Source organism: Pseudophryne corroboree, chromosome 1 (assembly GCF_028390025.1).
Source record: "Pseudophryne corroboree isolate aPseCor3 chromosome 1, aPseCor3.hap2, whole genome shotgun sequence".
NCBI classification, from domain to species: Eukaryota; Metazoa; Chordata; class Amphibia; order Anura; family Myobatrachidae; genus Pseudophryne; species Pseudophryne corroboree.
This window is the reverse complement of record NC_086444.1, coordinates 756,089,783-756,107,090: the sequence shown is the minus strand read 5'-3', so window position 1 is coordinate 756,107,090 and position 17,308 is coordinate 756,089,783. Positions and strand designations below refer to the sequence as shown.

Below are 17,308 nucleotides of genomic sequence, written 5' to 3'. Positions count from 1 at the left end.
AGGAGCGCCAACCTTGTTGGCCGCATACATGCCAAACAGCGCCTCTGTTTTCCTAACACGAGCCGTTCTGGCTACATAAATTTTCAAAGCTCTGATCACATCGAGAGACTTGGAATCAGCCAAGGCTTCAGTAGCCACAGGTACCACAATAGGCTGGTTCATGTGAAACGAAGAAACCACCTTTGGCAAAAATTGTTGACGAGTTCTCAACTCCGCTCTATCCTCGTGGAAAATCAAATAGGGGCTTTTGTGAGACAAAGCCGCCAATTCGGACACCCGCCTTGCGGACGCCAAGGCCAATAGCATGACTACTTTCCAAGTGAGAAATTTCAACTCAACCTTTTGTAAAGGTTCAAACCAATGTGACGTAAGGAACTGTAACACCACGTTAAGGTCCCATGGTGCCACTGGGGGCACAAAGGGAGGTTGGATGTGCAGCACACCCTTCACAAAAGTCTGAACTTCTGGAAGCGAGGCCAATTCCTTTTGAAAGAAAACTGACAATGCCGAAACCTGCACTTTAATGGAGCCTAATTTCAGGCCCGCATCCACACCTGCTTGCTAAAAGTGGAGAAAAACGACCCAGCTGAAATTCTTCCGTAGGAGCCTTCCTGGATTCACACCAAGACACATATTTCCTCCAAATACGGTGATAATGCTTCGCCGTTACCTCCTTTCTAGCTTTAAGTAGAGTGGGGATGACTTCCCCGGGAATACCCTTTCTGGCTAGGATTTGGCGATCAACCGCCACGCTGTCAAACGCAGCCGCGGTAAGTCCTGGAACACGTACGGCCCCTGTTGTAACAGGTCCTCTCTTAGAGGAAGAGGCCAGGGATCTCCTGTGAGCAATTCCTGAAGAGACGGATACCAGGCCCTCCGTGGCCAATCTGGAACAACGAGTATCGCCTGAACCCTTGTTCTTCTTATGATCCTTATCACCTTTGGGATGAGTGGAAGTGGAGGGAACACATAGAACAACTGAAACACCCACGGTGTCACCAGTGCGTCCACTGCTATTGCTTGAGGGTCCCTCGACCTGGAACAATATGTCTGAAGCTTCTTGTTGAGGCGAGACGCCATCATGTCTATTTGAGGAAGTCCCCAACGACTTGTCACTTCTGCAAAGACCTCTGGATGAAGACCCCACTCTCCTGGATGGAGATCGTGTCTGCTGAGGAAGTCTGCTTCCCAGTTGTCCACTCCTGGAATGAAGACTACTGACAGAGCGCTTGCATGTTTTTCCGCCCAGCGAAGAATCTTGGCGGCCTCCGCCATTGCCGATCTGCTCCTTGCTCCGCCCTGGCGGTTTACGTGCGCCACGGCTGTAATGTTGTCCGACTGAATCTGGACGGGCAGGTCGCGAAGAAGATGTTCCGCTGGCCGAAGGCCGTTGTAGATGGCCCTTAACTCCAGCACGTTTATGTGCAGACAAGCTTCTTGGCTCGACCATTTTCCCTGGAAATTTTGTCCCTGTGTGACTGCTCCCCAACCTCGGAGACTCGCATCCGTGGTCACCAGAATCCAATCCTGGATCCCGAACCTGCGACCCTCTAAAAGGTGAGAACTCTGGAGCCACCACAGGAGAGAAACCCTGGCCCTGGGGGACAGGCTTATCTTCCGGTGTATGTGCAGATGGGACCCGGATCACTTGTCCAGCAGGTCCCACTGAAAAGTTCTTGCATGGAATCTGCCAAACGGAATGGCCTCCTAGGCCGCCACTATTTTTCCCAGCACACGAGTGCAGTGATGAATCGACACTCTTGGCAGTTTTAGAAGTTCTTTGACCATGTTCTGGAGTTCCTGAGCCTTTTCCAACGGGAGAAAGATCCTCTGCCATTCCGTGTCCAGAATCATGCCCAAAAACGACAGCCGAGTTGTCGGAATCAACTGCGGTAAATTTAGGAGCCAGCCATGTTGTTGCAGCACCATCAGGGAGAGCGCAATACTTTTTAGTATCTGCTCCCTTGACCTCGCCTTTATCAGTAGATCGTCCAAGTATGGGATAATTGTGACCCCTTGCTTGCGCAGGCGTACCATCATTTCCGCCATAACTTTGGTGAAAATCCTCGGGCCGTGGAAAGACCAAACGGCAACGTCTGAAATTGGTAGGGACAATCCTGAACAGCCAACCTCAGGAATGCATCCTTTATGTCGACTGACACCATAAACCCCCCCCACACACACACTCTGGAGATCACAGCTCGGAGAGATTCCATCTTGAATTTGAATCTTTTTAAATACAGGTTGAGGGATTTTAAGTTCAGAATCGGTCTGACCGAGCCATCCGGCTTCGGGACCACGAACAGGGTTGAATAAAACCCTTTCCCCTGTTGTAACGGAGGAACCGTGACAATGACTTGCTGTTGACACAGCTTTTGTATTGCCGCACACACTACCTCTCTCTCTGGGTGAGAAACTGGTAAGGCCGATTTGAAAAGTCGGTGTGAAGGCACGTCTTGGAACTCCAGTTTGTACCCTTGGGTCACAATTTCCAGCACCCAAGGATCCAGGCCCGAGCGAGCCCAGACCTGACCGAAGAGCTGAAGACGTGCCCCCTCCGGTGCGGACTCCCGCAGAGGAGGCCCAGCATCATGCGGTGGATTTGGCAGAAGCCGGGGAGGACTTCTGCTCATGGGAGCTTGCCACAGCCGGCGATCTTTTTCCTCTTCCCTTACCTCTGGCCGCGAAGAAGGAAGATCCACGTCCTTTCCTGAATTTATGAGACCGAAAGGACTGCATCTTGTATTGAGGCGTTTTCTTTTGCTGTGGAGAGACAAAAGGCAAAAAAGAAGACTTACCCGCGGTAGCCGTAGAAACCAGGTCCGCGAGGCCTTCACCAAACAACACTTCACCTTTGAAGGGCAGGGCCTCCATAGTCTTTTTAGAGTCAGCAGGGCCGGTGCTAGGGTGTTCGGCGCCCCCCTGCAAACTATAAATTTGCGCCCTCCCATATTCCTTTGGCGCGCGTCAGGAAAAGGGGTGTGGTCTCACAAGTAAGGGGCGTGGCCACACAGTAGTACCCCCATTTAAAATGACGCCACAATGTATCACAATCTTATTAATCTTATACGTAATGCCCCACCCGTAGTAGTAGCGTCCTTATACGTAATGCCCCACCCGTAGTAGTAGCGTCCTTATACGTAATGCCCCCCAGTAGTAGTAGCGTCCTTCTACTTAATGCCACACCCATAGTAGTATCGTCCTTATACGTAATGCCCCCAGCCCCAGTAGTAGAAGCGTCCTTACACGTAATGGCCCCCCCAGTAGTAGCGTTGTTACACGTAATGCCCCCCTGTAGTAATAGCGTCCTTATATGTAATGCCCCCCCAGTAGTGGCGTCCATAGAGCGCGCGCACAGACATACCTCACACACGCACACAAACACACACAATTCACACACACATACACACCCACACACACTTCTCTCTCACCCTCCACTCACCTAATCCAGTCTCCCTCTGTACAGCAGCAAGGTCCGTGTAGCCCCGCCCCCTTATGGCCCGTTTAGCCACGCCCCCTACCGTCCCGTGTAGCTCCGCCCCCTTCTGTGCCGTACTCGGCGCTCTCACACACAGATGAGATGAGGTGAGGGGAGGAGGCGTATCATGCTGCAGGTGCCCGCTGCCAGTGCCTGTCATACAGTGACAGACACAGCAGTGGCAGCAGCAGCAGCAGGGGGGACAGGACGACGCAGCAGGGAAGGGATGCAGAGTAGGGGAAGCGCCTATCCGTCCCAGCGCCTCCCTGCACTGCATCCCTTCGCTGAGCGGGTAGCGCCGGGCCTGAGAGTCAGCATCACCATTCCACTGATGAGTCCACAACGCCCTCCTAGCCGAGACTGCCATGGCATTGGCCCTTGATCCCAAGAGGCCAATAGCTCTCGCCGCTTCCCTTAGATATATTGCTGGGTCCCTGATATGACCCAGCGTCAAAAGCACGTTATCCCTATCCAGGGTGTCTATGTCAGATGACAAGTTATCTGCCCACCTTTCAATAGCGCTACTCACCCATGCCGACGCCACGGCCGGCCTGAGCAGCGTACCCGTAGTAACATAAATAGATTTTAAGGTAGTTTCCTGCTTACGATCCGCAGGATCCTTTAGGGCCGCCGTGTCAGGGGACGGTAGCACCACCTTCTTGGACAAACGCGCCAGAGCTTTGTCCACCGTGGGTGAGGATTCCCACCGTAACCTATCCTGCGAGGGAAAAGGATAGTCTCTTGTCAGGGGATTCCCAAGCTTTTTCAAAAAGAGCGTTCAGTTCATGAGAGGGAGGAAACATTACCTCAGGTTTCTTTCCCTTAAACATACAGACCCTTGTGTCAGGAACAGTGGGGTCTTCTGTGATATGTAACACCTCTTTGATTGCCACAATCATGTACTGAATACTCTTGGCCAACTTGGCATCATCATAATCGACACAGGAGTCGGAATCCGTGTCGGTATCAGTGTCTGCAATCTGGGTAAATGAATGTTTCTGCGACCCTGCGGGGGCCTGAGCTTGTGACAAAACATCTCCCATGGATTGTCTCCATGCTTGGTTCTGAGACTCAGATTTGTCTAACCTCTTATGCAATAAAGCCACACTTGCATTTAAAACACTCCACATATTTACCCAATCAGCAGTCAGCGGTGCCGACGGAGTCACTCCCACATTCTGTTCAGCCTCCTCCTCGGAAGAGCCTTCAACCTCAGACATGCCGACACACGCGTACCGACACCCCCAAACACACTGGGCTATAGGGGACAGACCCACAGTAAGGTCCTTCAGAGAGACAGAAAAGGAGTTTGCCAGCTCACACCCAGCGCCTCACCGGTCTGAAGGAATTAAACATCGCCCCAGACCTGTAAGCGCTTTTATATCAAATAATCAACACCAAAATTTTGTGCCCCCCTTATTTTCGTGCACCCTGTTACTTGTGTACAGCAGTGAAGGGCCAGGAGCAGCGTCTCTGCAGCAAGCTGTGGAGAAAATGGCGCTGGTTAGAGCTGAAGGAGGAAGCCCCGCCCCCTACCCGACGCGCTTCATTCCCGCTTTTTATTTATACTGGCGGGGGTCTGTATACATTGCCTATGCAATGTATACCGTCATGCCAGTCTCGAAGAGAGGATTTATTGCTGCCCAGGGCGCCCCCCCTGCGCCCTGCACCCAAATAGAGCCTCTTGTGTGAGGAAGCGGTGGCACGCAGCGCGACCGCTGCGCGGTACCTCAGGAACATCTGATGTCTTCTGCCGCCTTTGAAGTCTTCTTGCTTCTACTACTCACCCGGCTTCTCTCTCCAGGCTCTGTGAGGGTGACGGCGGCGCGGCTCCGGGAACGAGCAGCTAGGCGCACCAAGCGATCAGACCCTCTGGAGCTAATGGTGTCCAGTAGCCTAAGAAGCAGAGCCTTTGAACTCACAGAAGTAGGTCTGCTTCTCTCCCCTCAGTCCCACGATGCAGGGAGACTGTTGCCAGCAGTGCTCCCTGAAAATAATAAATCTAACTTGGGCAGCGAAATGGAGAATGCGCTTCAATACAGACAAGTGTAAGGTAATGCACTGTGGTAACAAGAACAAAAATAACACCTACCTACTAAATGGGGTAAAATTAGGGGATTCTGTACTGGAAAAGGACTTAGGTGTCCTTATAGATAGCAAACTAAGCAGTAGTACCAAAAGTAGGACTGCAGCAAAGAAGGCTAATAAGATATTAGCATGCATAAAACTGGGAATTTATGCTAGGGACGAGAGTATTATACTACCGTTATATAATAAGATTTTACTTACCGATAAATCTATTTCTCGTAGTCCGTAGTGGATGCTGGGACTCCGTAAGGACCATGGGGAATAGCGGCTCCGCAGGAGACAGGGCACAAAATAAAAGCTTGAGATATCAGGTGGTGTGCACTGGCTCCTCCCCCTATGACCCTCCTCCAAGCCAGTTAGGATACTGTGCCCGGACGAGCGTACATAATAAGGAAGGATATTGAATCCCGGGTAAGACTCATACCAGCCACACCAATCACACCGTACAACTCGTGATCTGAACCCAGTTAACAGTATGATAAATTTAAAGGAGCCTCTGAAAGGATGGCTCAACAATAATAACCCGAATTTTTTGTAACAATAACTATATACAAGTATTGCAGACAATCCGCACTAGGGATGGGCGCCCAGCATCCACTACGGACTACGAGAAATAGATTTATCGGTAAGTAAAATCTTATTTTCTCTAACGTCCTAAGTGGATGCTGGGACTCCGTAAGGACCATGGGGATTATACCAAAGCTCCCAAACGGGCGGGAGAGTGCGGATGACTCTGCAGCACCGAATGAGAGAACTCCAGGTCCTCCTTAGCCAGGGTATCAAATTTGTAGAATTTAGCAAACGTGTTTGCCCCTGACCAAGTAGCTGCTCGGCAAAGTTGTAAAGCCGAGACCCCTCGGGCAGCCGCCCAAGATGAGCCCATTTTCCTTGTGGAATGGGCTTTTACTGATTTTTGCTGTGGCAATCCTGCCACGGAATGTGCAAGCTGAATTGTACTACAAATCCAACGAGCAATCGTCTGCTTTGAAGCAGGAGCACCCAGCTTGTTGGGTGCATACAGGATAAACAGCGAGTCAGTTTTCCTGACTCCAGCCGTCCTGGAAACATATATTTTCAAGGCCCTGACAACGTCCAGCAACTTAGAGTCCTCTAAGTCCCTAGTAGCCGCAGGTACCACAATAGGTTGGTTCATGTGAAATGCAGAAACCACCTTAGGTAGAAATTGAGGACGAGTCCTCAATTCCGCCCTGTCAGAATGAAAATTTAGGTAAGGGCTTTTACATGATAAAGCCGCCAATTCTGACACACGCCTAGCTGAAGCCAAGGCCAACAGCATCGACACCTTCCACGTGAGATATTTTAAATCTACCGTAGACAATGGTTCAAACCAGTGTGATTTTAGAAAACTCAACACAACATTGAGATCCCAAGGTGCCACTGGAGGCACAAAAGGAGGCTGTATGTGCAGCACCCCTTTCACAAATGTCTGAACTTCAGGTACTGAAGCCAGTTCTTTCTGGAAGAATATCGACAGGGCCGAAATTTGAACCTTAATGGACCCTAATTTTAGGCCCATAGACAGTCCTGTTTGCAGGAAATGCAAGAAACGACCCAGTTGAAATTCCTGTGTAGGGGCCTTCTTGGCCTCACACCACGCAACATATTTACGCCAAATGCGGTGATAATGTTTTGCGGTTACTTCCTTTCTGGCTTTTACCAGAGTAGGGATGACTTCTTCTGGAATGCCCTTGTCCTTCAGGATCCGGCGTTCAACCGCCATGCCGTCAAACGCAGCCGCGGTAAGTCTTGGAACAGACAAGGCCCCTGCAGTAGCAGGTCCTGTCTTAGAAGTAGAGGCCACGGTTTGTCCGTGAGCATCTCTTGAAGTTCCGGGTACCAAGACCTTCTTGGCCAATCCGGAACCACGAGTATAGTTCTTACTCCTCTCCTTCTTATGATTCTCAATACTTTCGGTATGAGGGGCAGAGGAGGGAATACATACACTGACTGGTACACCCACGGCGTTACCAGAGCGTCCACTGCTATTGCCTGAGGGTCCCTTGACCTGGCGCAATATCTGTCCAGTTTTTTGTTTAGACGTGACGCCATCATGTCCACCTTTGGTCTTTCCCAACGGTTTACAATTTGGTGGAAGACTTCTGGGTGAAGTCCCCACTCTCCCGGGTGAAGGTCGTGTCTGCTGAGGAAGTCTGCTTCCCAGTTGTCCACTCCCGGAATGAACACTGCTGACAGTGCTATCACATGATTTTCCGCCCAGCGAAGAATCCTTGCAGTTTCTGCCATTGCCCTCCTGCTTCTCGTGCCGCCCTGTCTGTTTATGTGGGCGACTGACGTGATGTTGTCCGACTGGATCAACACCGCCTGACCCTGAAGCAGAGGTTTTGCTTGAATTAAGGCATTGTAAATGGCCCTTAGTTCTAGAATGTTTATATGAAGAGATGTTTCCATGCTTGACCACAAGCCCTGGAAATTCCTTCCCTGTGTGACTGCTCCCCAGCCTCTCAGGCTGGCATCCGTGGTTACCAGGATCCAATCCTGAATGCCAAATCTGCGGCCCTCTAGTAGATGAGCCCTCTGAAGCCACCACAGGAGAGACACCCTTGTCCTTGGCGACAGGGTTATCCGTTGATGCATCTGAAGATGCGATCCGGACCATTTTCCCAGTAGATCCCACTGAAAAGTTCTTGCATGGAATCTTCCGAATGGAATCGCTTCGTAAGAAGCCACCATTTTTCCCATGACCCTTGTGCACTGATGCACTGAGACCTGTCCTGGTTTTAGGAGGTTCCTGACTAGCTCGGATAACTCCCTGGCCTTCTCCTCCGGGAGAAACACCTTCTTCTGGACTGTGTCCAGAATCATTCCTAAGAACAGTAGACGTGTCGTTGGAATCAGCTGCGATTTTGGAATATTTAGAATCCATCCGTGCTGACTTAGCACTACCTGAGATAGTGCCACTCCGACTTCTAACTGTTCCTTGGTTCTTGCCCTTATCAGGAGATCCAAGTAAGGGATAATTAAGATGCCTTTTCTTCGTAGAAGAATCATCATTTCGGCCATTACCTTGGTAAAGACCCGAGGCGCCGTGGACAATCCAAACGGCAGCGTCTGAAACTGATAATGACAGTTTTGTACTACAAACCTGAGGTACCCTTGGTGAGAAGGATATATTGGGACGTGGTGATAAGCATCCTTGATGTCCAGCGACACCATATAGTCCCCCTCTTCCAGGTTCGCTATCACCGCTCTGAGTGACTCCATCTTGAATTTGAACCTTTTTATGTAAGTGTTCAAAGATTTTAGATTTAATATTGGTCTCACCGAGCCGTCCGGCTTCGGTACCACAAATAGTGTGGAATAATACCCCTTCCCCTGTTGTAAGAGGGGTACCTTGATTATCACCTGCTGGGAGTACAGCTTGTGTATGGCTTCCAGAACTGCCTCCCTGTCGGAGGGAGACTTTGGTAAAGCAGACTTCAGGAACCGATGAGGAGGAAACGCCTCGAATTCCAGTTTGTACCCCTGTGATACTACCTGTAGAATCCAGGGATCCACTTGCGAGTGAGCCCACTGCGCGTTGAAATTCTTGAGACGGGCCCCCACCGTGTCTGAGTCTGCTTGTAAAGCCCCAGCGTCATGCTGAAGACTTGGCAGAAGCAGGGGAGGGCTTCTGCTCCTGGGAAGCGGCTGCATGGTGCTGCCTTTTTCCTCTTCCTCTGCCCTTGGGCAGAAAAGAGTGACCTTTTGCTCGCTTGTACTTATGGGAACGAAAGGACTGAGTTTGAAAAGACTGTGTCTTTTTCTGTTGATGTGAAGTAACCTGGGGTAAAAAGGTGGATTTTCCAGCCGTTGCCGTGGCCACCAGGTCTGTTAGACCAGCCCCAAATAACTCCTCCCCCTTATACGGCAATACTTCCATGTGCCGTTTGGAATCTGCGTCCCCTGACCACTGTCTGGTCCATAATGCTCTTCTGGCAGAGACGGACATTGCGCTTACTCTTGATGCCAGGGTACAAATATCCCTCTGCGCATCACGCATATATAGCAATGCATCCTTTAAATGTTCTATAGTTAACAGAATATTGTCCCTATCCAGGGTATCAATATTCTCAGTCAGGGAATCCGCCCATGCGACTCCAGCACTGCACATCCAGGCTGATGCGATTGCTGGTCGCAGTATAACACCCGTATGCCGTATCAGGGGACGGTAACGCTACTTGTTTAGATAAACGTGTGAGCGCCTTATCTACCCTAGGGGGTGTTTCCCACCGTGCCCTAACCTCTGGCGGGAAAGGGTATAGTGCTAATAACTTATTAGAAATTAGCTGTTTTTTATCGGGGGAAACCCACGCTTTATCACACACCTCATTTATTTCCTCAGACTCAGGAAAAACTATTGGCAGTTTTTTCACACCCCACATAATACCCGCCTTTGAGGTATTTGTAGTGTCAGAAAGGTTCAATGCCTCTTTCATTTCCGTGATCATGTAACGTGTGGCCCTACTGGACATTACGTTTGTCTCTTCACCGTCGACACTAGATTCAGTATCTGTATCTGGATCCGTGTCGACCCACTGAGGTAGCGGCCGTTTTAGGGCCCCTGAGGGTGTCTGAGACGCCTGAACAGGCACTAATTGATTTGCCGGCTTTCTCATGTCGTCAACAGTTTTTTGTAAATTGCTGACATTATCACTTAATTGCTTAAACACAATCATCCAGTCAGGTGTCGACTCCCTAGGGGGTGACATCACTAACACAGGCAACTGCTCCGCCTCCACCTCATTTTCCTCCTCATACATGTCGACACACGCGTACCGACACACAGCACACACACCGGGAATGCTCTGATAGAGGACAGGACCCTACTTAGCCCTTTGGAGAGACAGAGGGAGAGTCTGCCAGCACACACCCAGCGCTATATATATATATAGGGATAACCTTATATAAGTGTTAATCCCTTATAGCTGCTGTTAATCTAGTTATTTGCTGCCAAAATGCCCCCCCTTCTCTTTTTTACCCTGAATCAGATGCAGTACTGCAGGGGAGAATCAGGGAGCCGTCCTTCCAGCGGAGCTGTGAGGGAATAATGGCGCCAGTGTGCTGAGGAGATAGGCCCCGCCCCTTCACGACGTCCTTAACTCCCGCTTTTTTGTGTAAAATGGCAGGGGAAAAAATACATCCATATAGCCCTGGAGCTATATGTGATGTATTCCTTTTGCCAGCTAAGGTATATGTGTGTTATATTGCGTCTCAGGGCGCTCCCCCCCAGCGCCCTGCACCCTCAGTGACCGGAGTGTGAAGTGTGCTGAGAGCAATGGCGCACAGCTGCGGTGCTGTGCGCTACCTTAGTCTTGAAGACAGGATGTCTTCTGCCGCCGCTTTCACCGGACCTTCGTCTCTTCTGGCTCTGTAAGGGGGACGGCGGCGCGGCTCCGGTGACCCATCCAGGCTGAACCTGTGATCGTCCCTCTGGAGCTAACGTCCAGTAGCCTAAGAAGCCCAATCCACTCTGCACTCAGGTGAGTTCGCTTCTTCTCCCCTTAGTCCCACGATGCAGTGAGCCTGTTGCCAGCAGGACTCACTGAAAATAAAAAAACCTAACTAAACTTTTATTCTAAGCAGCTCTGGAGAGCTACCTAGTTTGCACCCTTCTCGGCCGGGCACAAAAATCTAACTGGCTTGGAGGAGGGTCATAGGGGGAGGAGCCAGTGCACACCACCTGATATCTCAAGCTTTTATTTTGTGCCCTGTCTCCTGCGGAGCCGCTATTCCCCATGGTCCTTACGGAGTCCCAGCATCCACTTAGGACGTTAGAGAAAAATCACTTGTGAGGCCACACCTTGAATACTGTGTACAATTCTGGGCACCTTACTACAAAAAGGATATCCTGGAGCTAAAAAAGGTTCAAAGGCGGGCGACCAAACTAATTAAGGGTATGGAGACGCTGGAATACGAGGAAAGGCTTGCAAGACTAGGCATGTTTACACTGGAATAGAGGAGATTAAGAGGGGACATGATCAACATTTTACAAATATATAAGGGGACAATATACAGATCTTCCGCAGGACCTGTTTTTGGTTAGATCAACACAGAGAACTCGTGGACACTCGCTCAGGTTAGAGGAGAGGAGATTCCACACAATACGGCGTAAAGGCTTTTTTACGGTAAGGACGATACGTGTTTGGAATTCCCTGCCTGAGGGAGTTGTAATGGCCAACTCAGTCAACACCTTTAAGAATGGGTTAGATAAATTCCTAATGGATAAGGATATCCAGGGTTACGGGGCATAGTCACGCACTATGGTTATTATAAAAAAGAGTGGTTAATCGGAACGGCAGACAGCAACTTCAGTCAAAATTTTATACAAAATAATCGTGCATAGGAGACCACAAATAGGTTGAACTCGATGGACAATTGTCTTTTTTCAACCTTAGATACTATTAGTGGTGAGCGGGTTCGGTTCCTCGGAAACCGAACCCCCCCGAACTTCACCCATTTTACACGGGTCCGAGGCATACTCGGATTCTCCCGTATGGCTCGGTTAACCAGAGCGCGCCCGAACGGATTCTCGCGAGATTCGGATTCAAGCAGCCGCGCGTCGCCGCCATTTTCACTCGTGCATTGGAAATGTTAGGGAGAGGACGTGGCTGGCATCCTCTCCGTTTATTAATAATATTTGTGCTTATTGCTTAATTGTGGGGACTGGGGAGCAGCTGTATTATATAGGAGGAGTACAGTGCAGAGTTTTGCTGACCAGTGACCACCAGTATACGTTGTCTGCCTGAAAAACACTCCATATCTGTGCTCAGTGTGTTGCATATATCTGTGCTCACACTGCTTAATTGTGGGGACTGGGGAGCAGCTGTATTATATAGGAGGAGTACAGTGCAGAGTTTTGCTGACAGTGACCACCAGTATACGTTGTATGCCTGAAAAACACTCCATATCTGTGCTCAGTGTGCTGCATACATCTGTGCTCACCCTGCTTAATTGTGGGGACTGGGGAGCAGCTGTATTATATAGGAGTACAGTGCAGAGTTTTGCTGACCAGTGACCACCAGTATACGTTGTCTGCCTGAAAAACACTCCATATCTGTGCTCAGTGTGCTGCATATATCAGTGCTCACACTGCTTAATTGTGGGGACTGGGGAGCAGCTGTATTATATAGGAGGAGTACAGTGCAGAGTTTTGCTGACCAGTGACCACCAGTATACGTTGTCTGCCTGAAAAACACTCCATATCTGTGCTCAGTGTGCTGCATATATCTGTGCTCACACTGCTTTGTTGTGGGGACTGGGGACCACCAGTATATTATATAGGAGGAGTACAGTGCAGAGTTTTGCTGACAGTGACCACCAGTATACGTTGTCTGCCTGAAAAACACTCCATATCTGTGCTCAGTGTGCTGCATATATCTGTGCTCACACTGCTTTATTGTGGGGACTGGGTACCACCAGTATATTATATAGGAGGAGTACAGTGCAGAGTTTTGCTGACAGTGACCACCAGTATATATAGCAGTACGGTACGGAAGGCCACTGCTCTACCTACCTCTGTGTCGTCAAGTATACTATCCATCCATACCTGTGGTGCATTTCAGTTGTGCGCAGTATATATAGTAGTAGGCCATTGCTATTGATACTGGCATATAATTCCACACATTAAAAAATGGAGAACAAAAATGTGGAGGTTAAAATAGGGAAAGATCAAGAACCACTTCCACCTCGTGCTGAAGCTGCTGCCACTAGTCATGGCCGAGACGATGAAATGCCATCAACGTCGTCTGCCAAGGCCGATGCCCAATGTCATAGTAGAGAGCATGTAAAATCCAAAAAACAAAAGTTCAGTAAAATGACCCAAAAATCAAAATTGAAAGCGTCTGATGAGAAGCGTAAACTTGCCAATATGCCATTTACGGCACGGAGTGGCAAGGAACGGCTGAGGCCCTGGCCTATGTTCATGGCTAGTGGTTCAGATTCACATGAGGATGGAAGCACTCATCCTCTCGCTAGAAAACTGCAGTGCCACTCCTAGATGGGCCAGGTGTTTGTGTCGGCCACTTGGGTCGCTTAGCTTAGTCACACAGCGACCTTGGTGCGCCTCTTTTTTTCTTTGCATCATGTGCTGTTTGAGGACAATTTTTTTGAAGTGCCATCCTGCCTGACACTGCAGTGCCACTCCTAGATGGGCCAGGTGTTTGTGTCGGCCACTTGTGTCGCTTAGCTTAGTCACACAGCGACCTTGGTGCGCCTCTATTTTTCTTTGCATCATGTGCTGTTTGGGGACAATTTTTTTGAAGTGCCATCTTGCCTGACACTGCAGTGCCACTCCTAGATGGGCCAGGTGTTTGTGTCGGCCACTTGTGTCGCTTAGCTTAGTCACACAGAGACCTTGGTGCGCCTCTTTTTTTCTTTGCATCATGTGCTGTTTGGGGACAATTTTTTTGAAGTACCATCCTGTCTGACACTACAGTGCCACTCCTAGATGGGCCAGGTATTTGTGTCGGCCACTTGTGTCGCTTAGCTTAGCCATCCAGCGACCTTGGTGCAAATTTTAGGACTTAAAATAATATTGTGAGGTGTTCAGAATAGACTGAAAATGAGTGGAAATTATGGTTATTGAGGTTAATAATACTATGGGATCAAAATGACCCCCAAATTCTATGATTTAAGCTGTTTTTGAGGGTTTTTTGTAAAAAAAACACCCGAATCCAAAACACACCCGAATCCGACAAAAAAATTTTCAGGGGGGTTTTGCCAAAACGCGTCCGAATCCAAAACACGGCCGCAGAACCGAATCCAAAACCAAAACCCGAAAAATTTCCGGTGCACATCACTAGATACTATGTTCCTATGTTAACAAAAGTCTTTTTTAGAGAAACTCAGTAGAGCTCCCCTAGTGTGCACCCAGTCTCCTCTGGGCACAGAATCTAACTGAGGTCTGGAGGAGGGGCATAGAGGGAGGAGCCAGTTCACGCCCATTAAAGTCTTAAAGTGCCCATGTCTCCTGCGGATCCCGTCTATACCCCATGGTCCTTTTGGAGTCCCCAGCATCCTCTAGGACGAAGGAGAAAATAGGATACCGCCCTATGGTCTGTAATATGTAACCGATAAGGCAATAAATCCATTACATACCCAAAACATTTGTACTATTCACTCAAGAAAGGAGTTTTAATCCCCTATACATACCATATGATAATTATACATACATGTGGTCAAAGTGAAACATCTTGCAGGTGTAAGAGTAAGAACTGAGAATACCTGGTGCCCCATCCTCGTGCTCATGGCCAAGTTGTCCTGCACTGTTACATCCACAGCTGTAAACCCCGCCGTCTTCCAGCAGGAACAGAGAATGATTCTCCCCACAGGCCACCTGCTTGATGCACTTAGCCAGGGAGAATGGAGATATGCTGGGTTTGGGGATAATGTTTATGGAGCCATGATTAAAGCCAAGCTGTCCAAAAGCAGAGTGTCCCCAGCATAACATGGCTTAGCTCCTCAGCAAGTCATATAGCTCCAGTGTACCTTTAATACAGCCTAAACAGAATGGAGGAATATATCAGTATTTCATGTTATCAATTAATATGCACAATCACACCACACAACTGAAAGCACAGCAATAGTGTAAGAAACAAAGAAACCAGTGTCTGGCTGATAAGCACAGTAGGTTTCAGTAGTGGTAGTGTCATGACATACTGTAAACACAAATGGTTCTGAAGAATAATCGGCATATTGGATTAAATTGTTTACAGTTAGTAAATCATTCAATGCAAGAACATGTGGCACATCAAAATTAAAACAAAAAGAACAGTGATGTGTACAAAACAAAGGTATCAATCTATATTTTCTGTGTGTGGATACATCATGGACTAATTTAACATGTATGCAAAAATATGGACACCCCGCCTAGCCTGATTGCAAGTGTCACTGAATAGGTTAGCTAAAAAAAACCTCTGCAGGATACACAGTCAGAAATGGTCTAGGGCCAGATGCATCATCGCTTGAAAAGTGATAAAATGGAGAGTGAAAAAAGTGCCAGCAAATCAGCTCCTAACTGCCATTTTTCAAACACAGCCTGTGACATGTCAGTTAGGAGCTGATTGGCTGGCACTTTTTTACTCTCCATTTTATCACTCTCCAAGTGATGATGCATCTAGCCTCTAGTTCCGCACACCTTATGCTCAATTTCAGTGACTGTGATGTGCAACCAACCCTTTTGTTGGTTGGCTGACAAATATATATATTCAAAATGCTTTTTTCACTCCCTGTCACGGCATATTGCTCGTAACTTTAGTCAGGGAATGGTTTGTTCCAGCGCTGGGCGCCCAATACTTTTCGCGCTGATAGTGCCCAAATATACCGGGTTTAGCAACACAAACCTATTTAAACTATTGGATGTGACTAGAAAAATCTGCTGGCCCCTGCAGGAAAGGGTGAGCAGAAATAACCAGTGCCCACAGGTATTCACTTCTGAATGGATAAACAATTGAACAATTGTAACATCCCCCACAGACCTCCTCTCAGTGTCTCCAATCCTCATGTATACCATAAAACATTCACCATACGATCAACAGTCCATCAATAATCAAGGGAGCAAGGGCTCCCTTACTGCAGACATAGGAAGAAAATTGAAAAATCCACAGTGGATACAACTAAGGATTCCTTGCAAATGTTTAATATCCTTCTGGGCATTATATTTTAGTGGCTCATGTACCCCAGAATAGGAATAGAAACGCATGCTAAGGAACAGCATGCCAATGTACGTGTCCAATGCTGGCAATTATGTAAATTTACAGATGTGTCTTCATACACCTAGGTGGGAGACACCCGCTGCGACTGACCGGTCAGGACCTGTGTGACTCTGCTAGCACCGGGCGTCTTTTCCACCCAATAGTGCGTTTTATTAGCAATGTGATGTGACTAGGATGCTTCAGGAGACACTAAATTGATATGGGACACTTGTACCTGTGTGTATGAAGCACAATGGAACTTGGTATGGGAAAAGCCCCGCCCGCTGCATTGTTGCACTTCAGTTGCATGCGACTTGGCATGCCCAGAAGCGCCATTTGGCGTGACTGCACAATAGCGTATGAGGACACATCTGTATGTATTCTAGCATATATTCATCCTATTCTCAGGCGGATGGATTATTTATGTATAGGTCTTCCCATGAAATGGGCGTTTTGGGGCAGGAACAGGGTAGCAACAGTGCATGAAACTGTTCTTACTTGTGGGAGTGTAGCCAGAGCTGAGTTGAGACCTCTGCGGGGTCAAGGTGATACTGAGTGGGTGTGGTCAAATCCATTAGGTGTGGCCATACCACCTCTGACAAATAAATAATTGTTTTTCGCATTAGTATAAAGTTGTAAACCGGGCTTCCTCAGTTACCCGCAGACACAGCCCTTAATATACTAGATATTGACATAAATGACTGATCGGTTTCAGTTGTGTTACATGAACATAGAGACATCGCAGATATCACTAGTAGGGGCACACACAATAACGAAGCAAGTATTCCTGTAAGACTATACTGTGACACAGATACAAAGTAACTATTTACCTTGACCTGATCTGAGACAACTTGACAAGTAAACATACAATTACAATTTACACTTGGTTTAAGAAGCAAGGCTCCCTTCCACATGCACTGGTAATAAATACTGTTGAAATTAATAAGGAGACAAATAAAAGAATCGACCCACAGAGTACTGCACAAATCCTATTTTCACTGACCACCAGAAGGCTTTTAGGTGTAATACC

The 17,308-nt window shown here is 48.3% G+C and overlaps 1 protein-coding gene across 4 annotated transcripts in view; it reads right to left on the bottom strand.

Annotated features, from left to right (window-relative positions):
• Window positions 1–17,308, bottom strand: part of HERC3 (HECT and RLD domain containing E3 ubiquitin protein ligase 3) — a 274,861-nt gene that overhangs the window by 192,863 nt on the left and 64,690 nt on the right. For all 4 annotated transcript variants that reach the window (XM_063917138.1, XM_063917111.1, XM_063917130.1 and 1 more), the window contains exon 2: window positions 14,810–15,085. In XM_063917138.1, coding sequence (XP_063773208.1) covers window positions 14,810–15,035 — 226 coding nt within the window. In that variant the 5' untranslated portion in view covers window positions 15,036–15,085. The remainder of the gene's footprint in view (window positions 1–14,809; window positions 15,086–17,308) is intronic.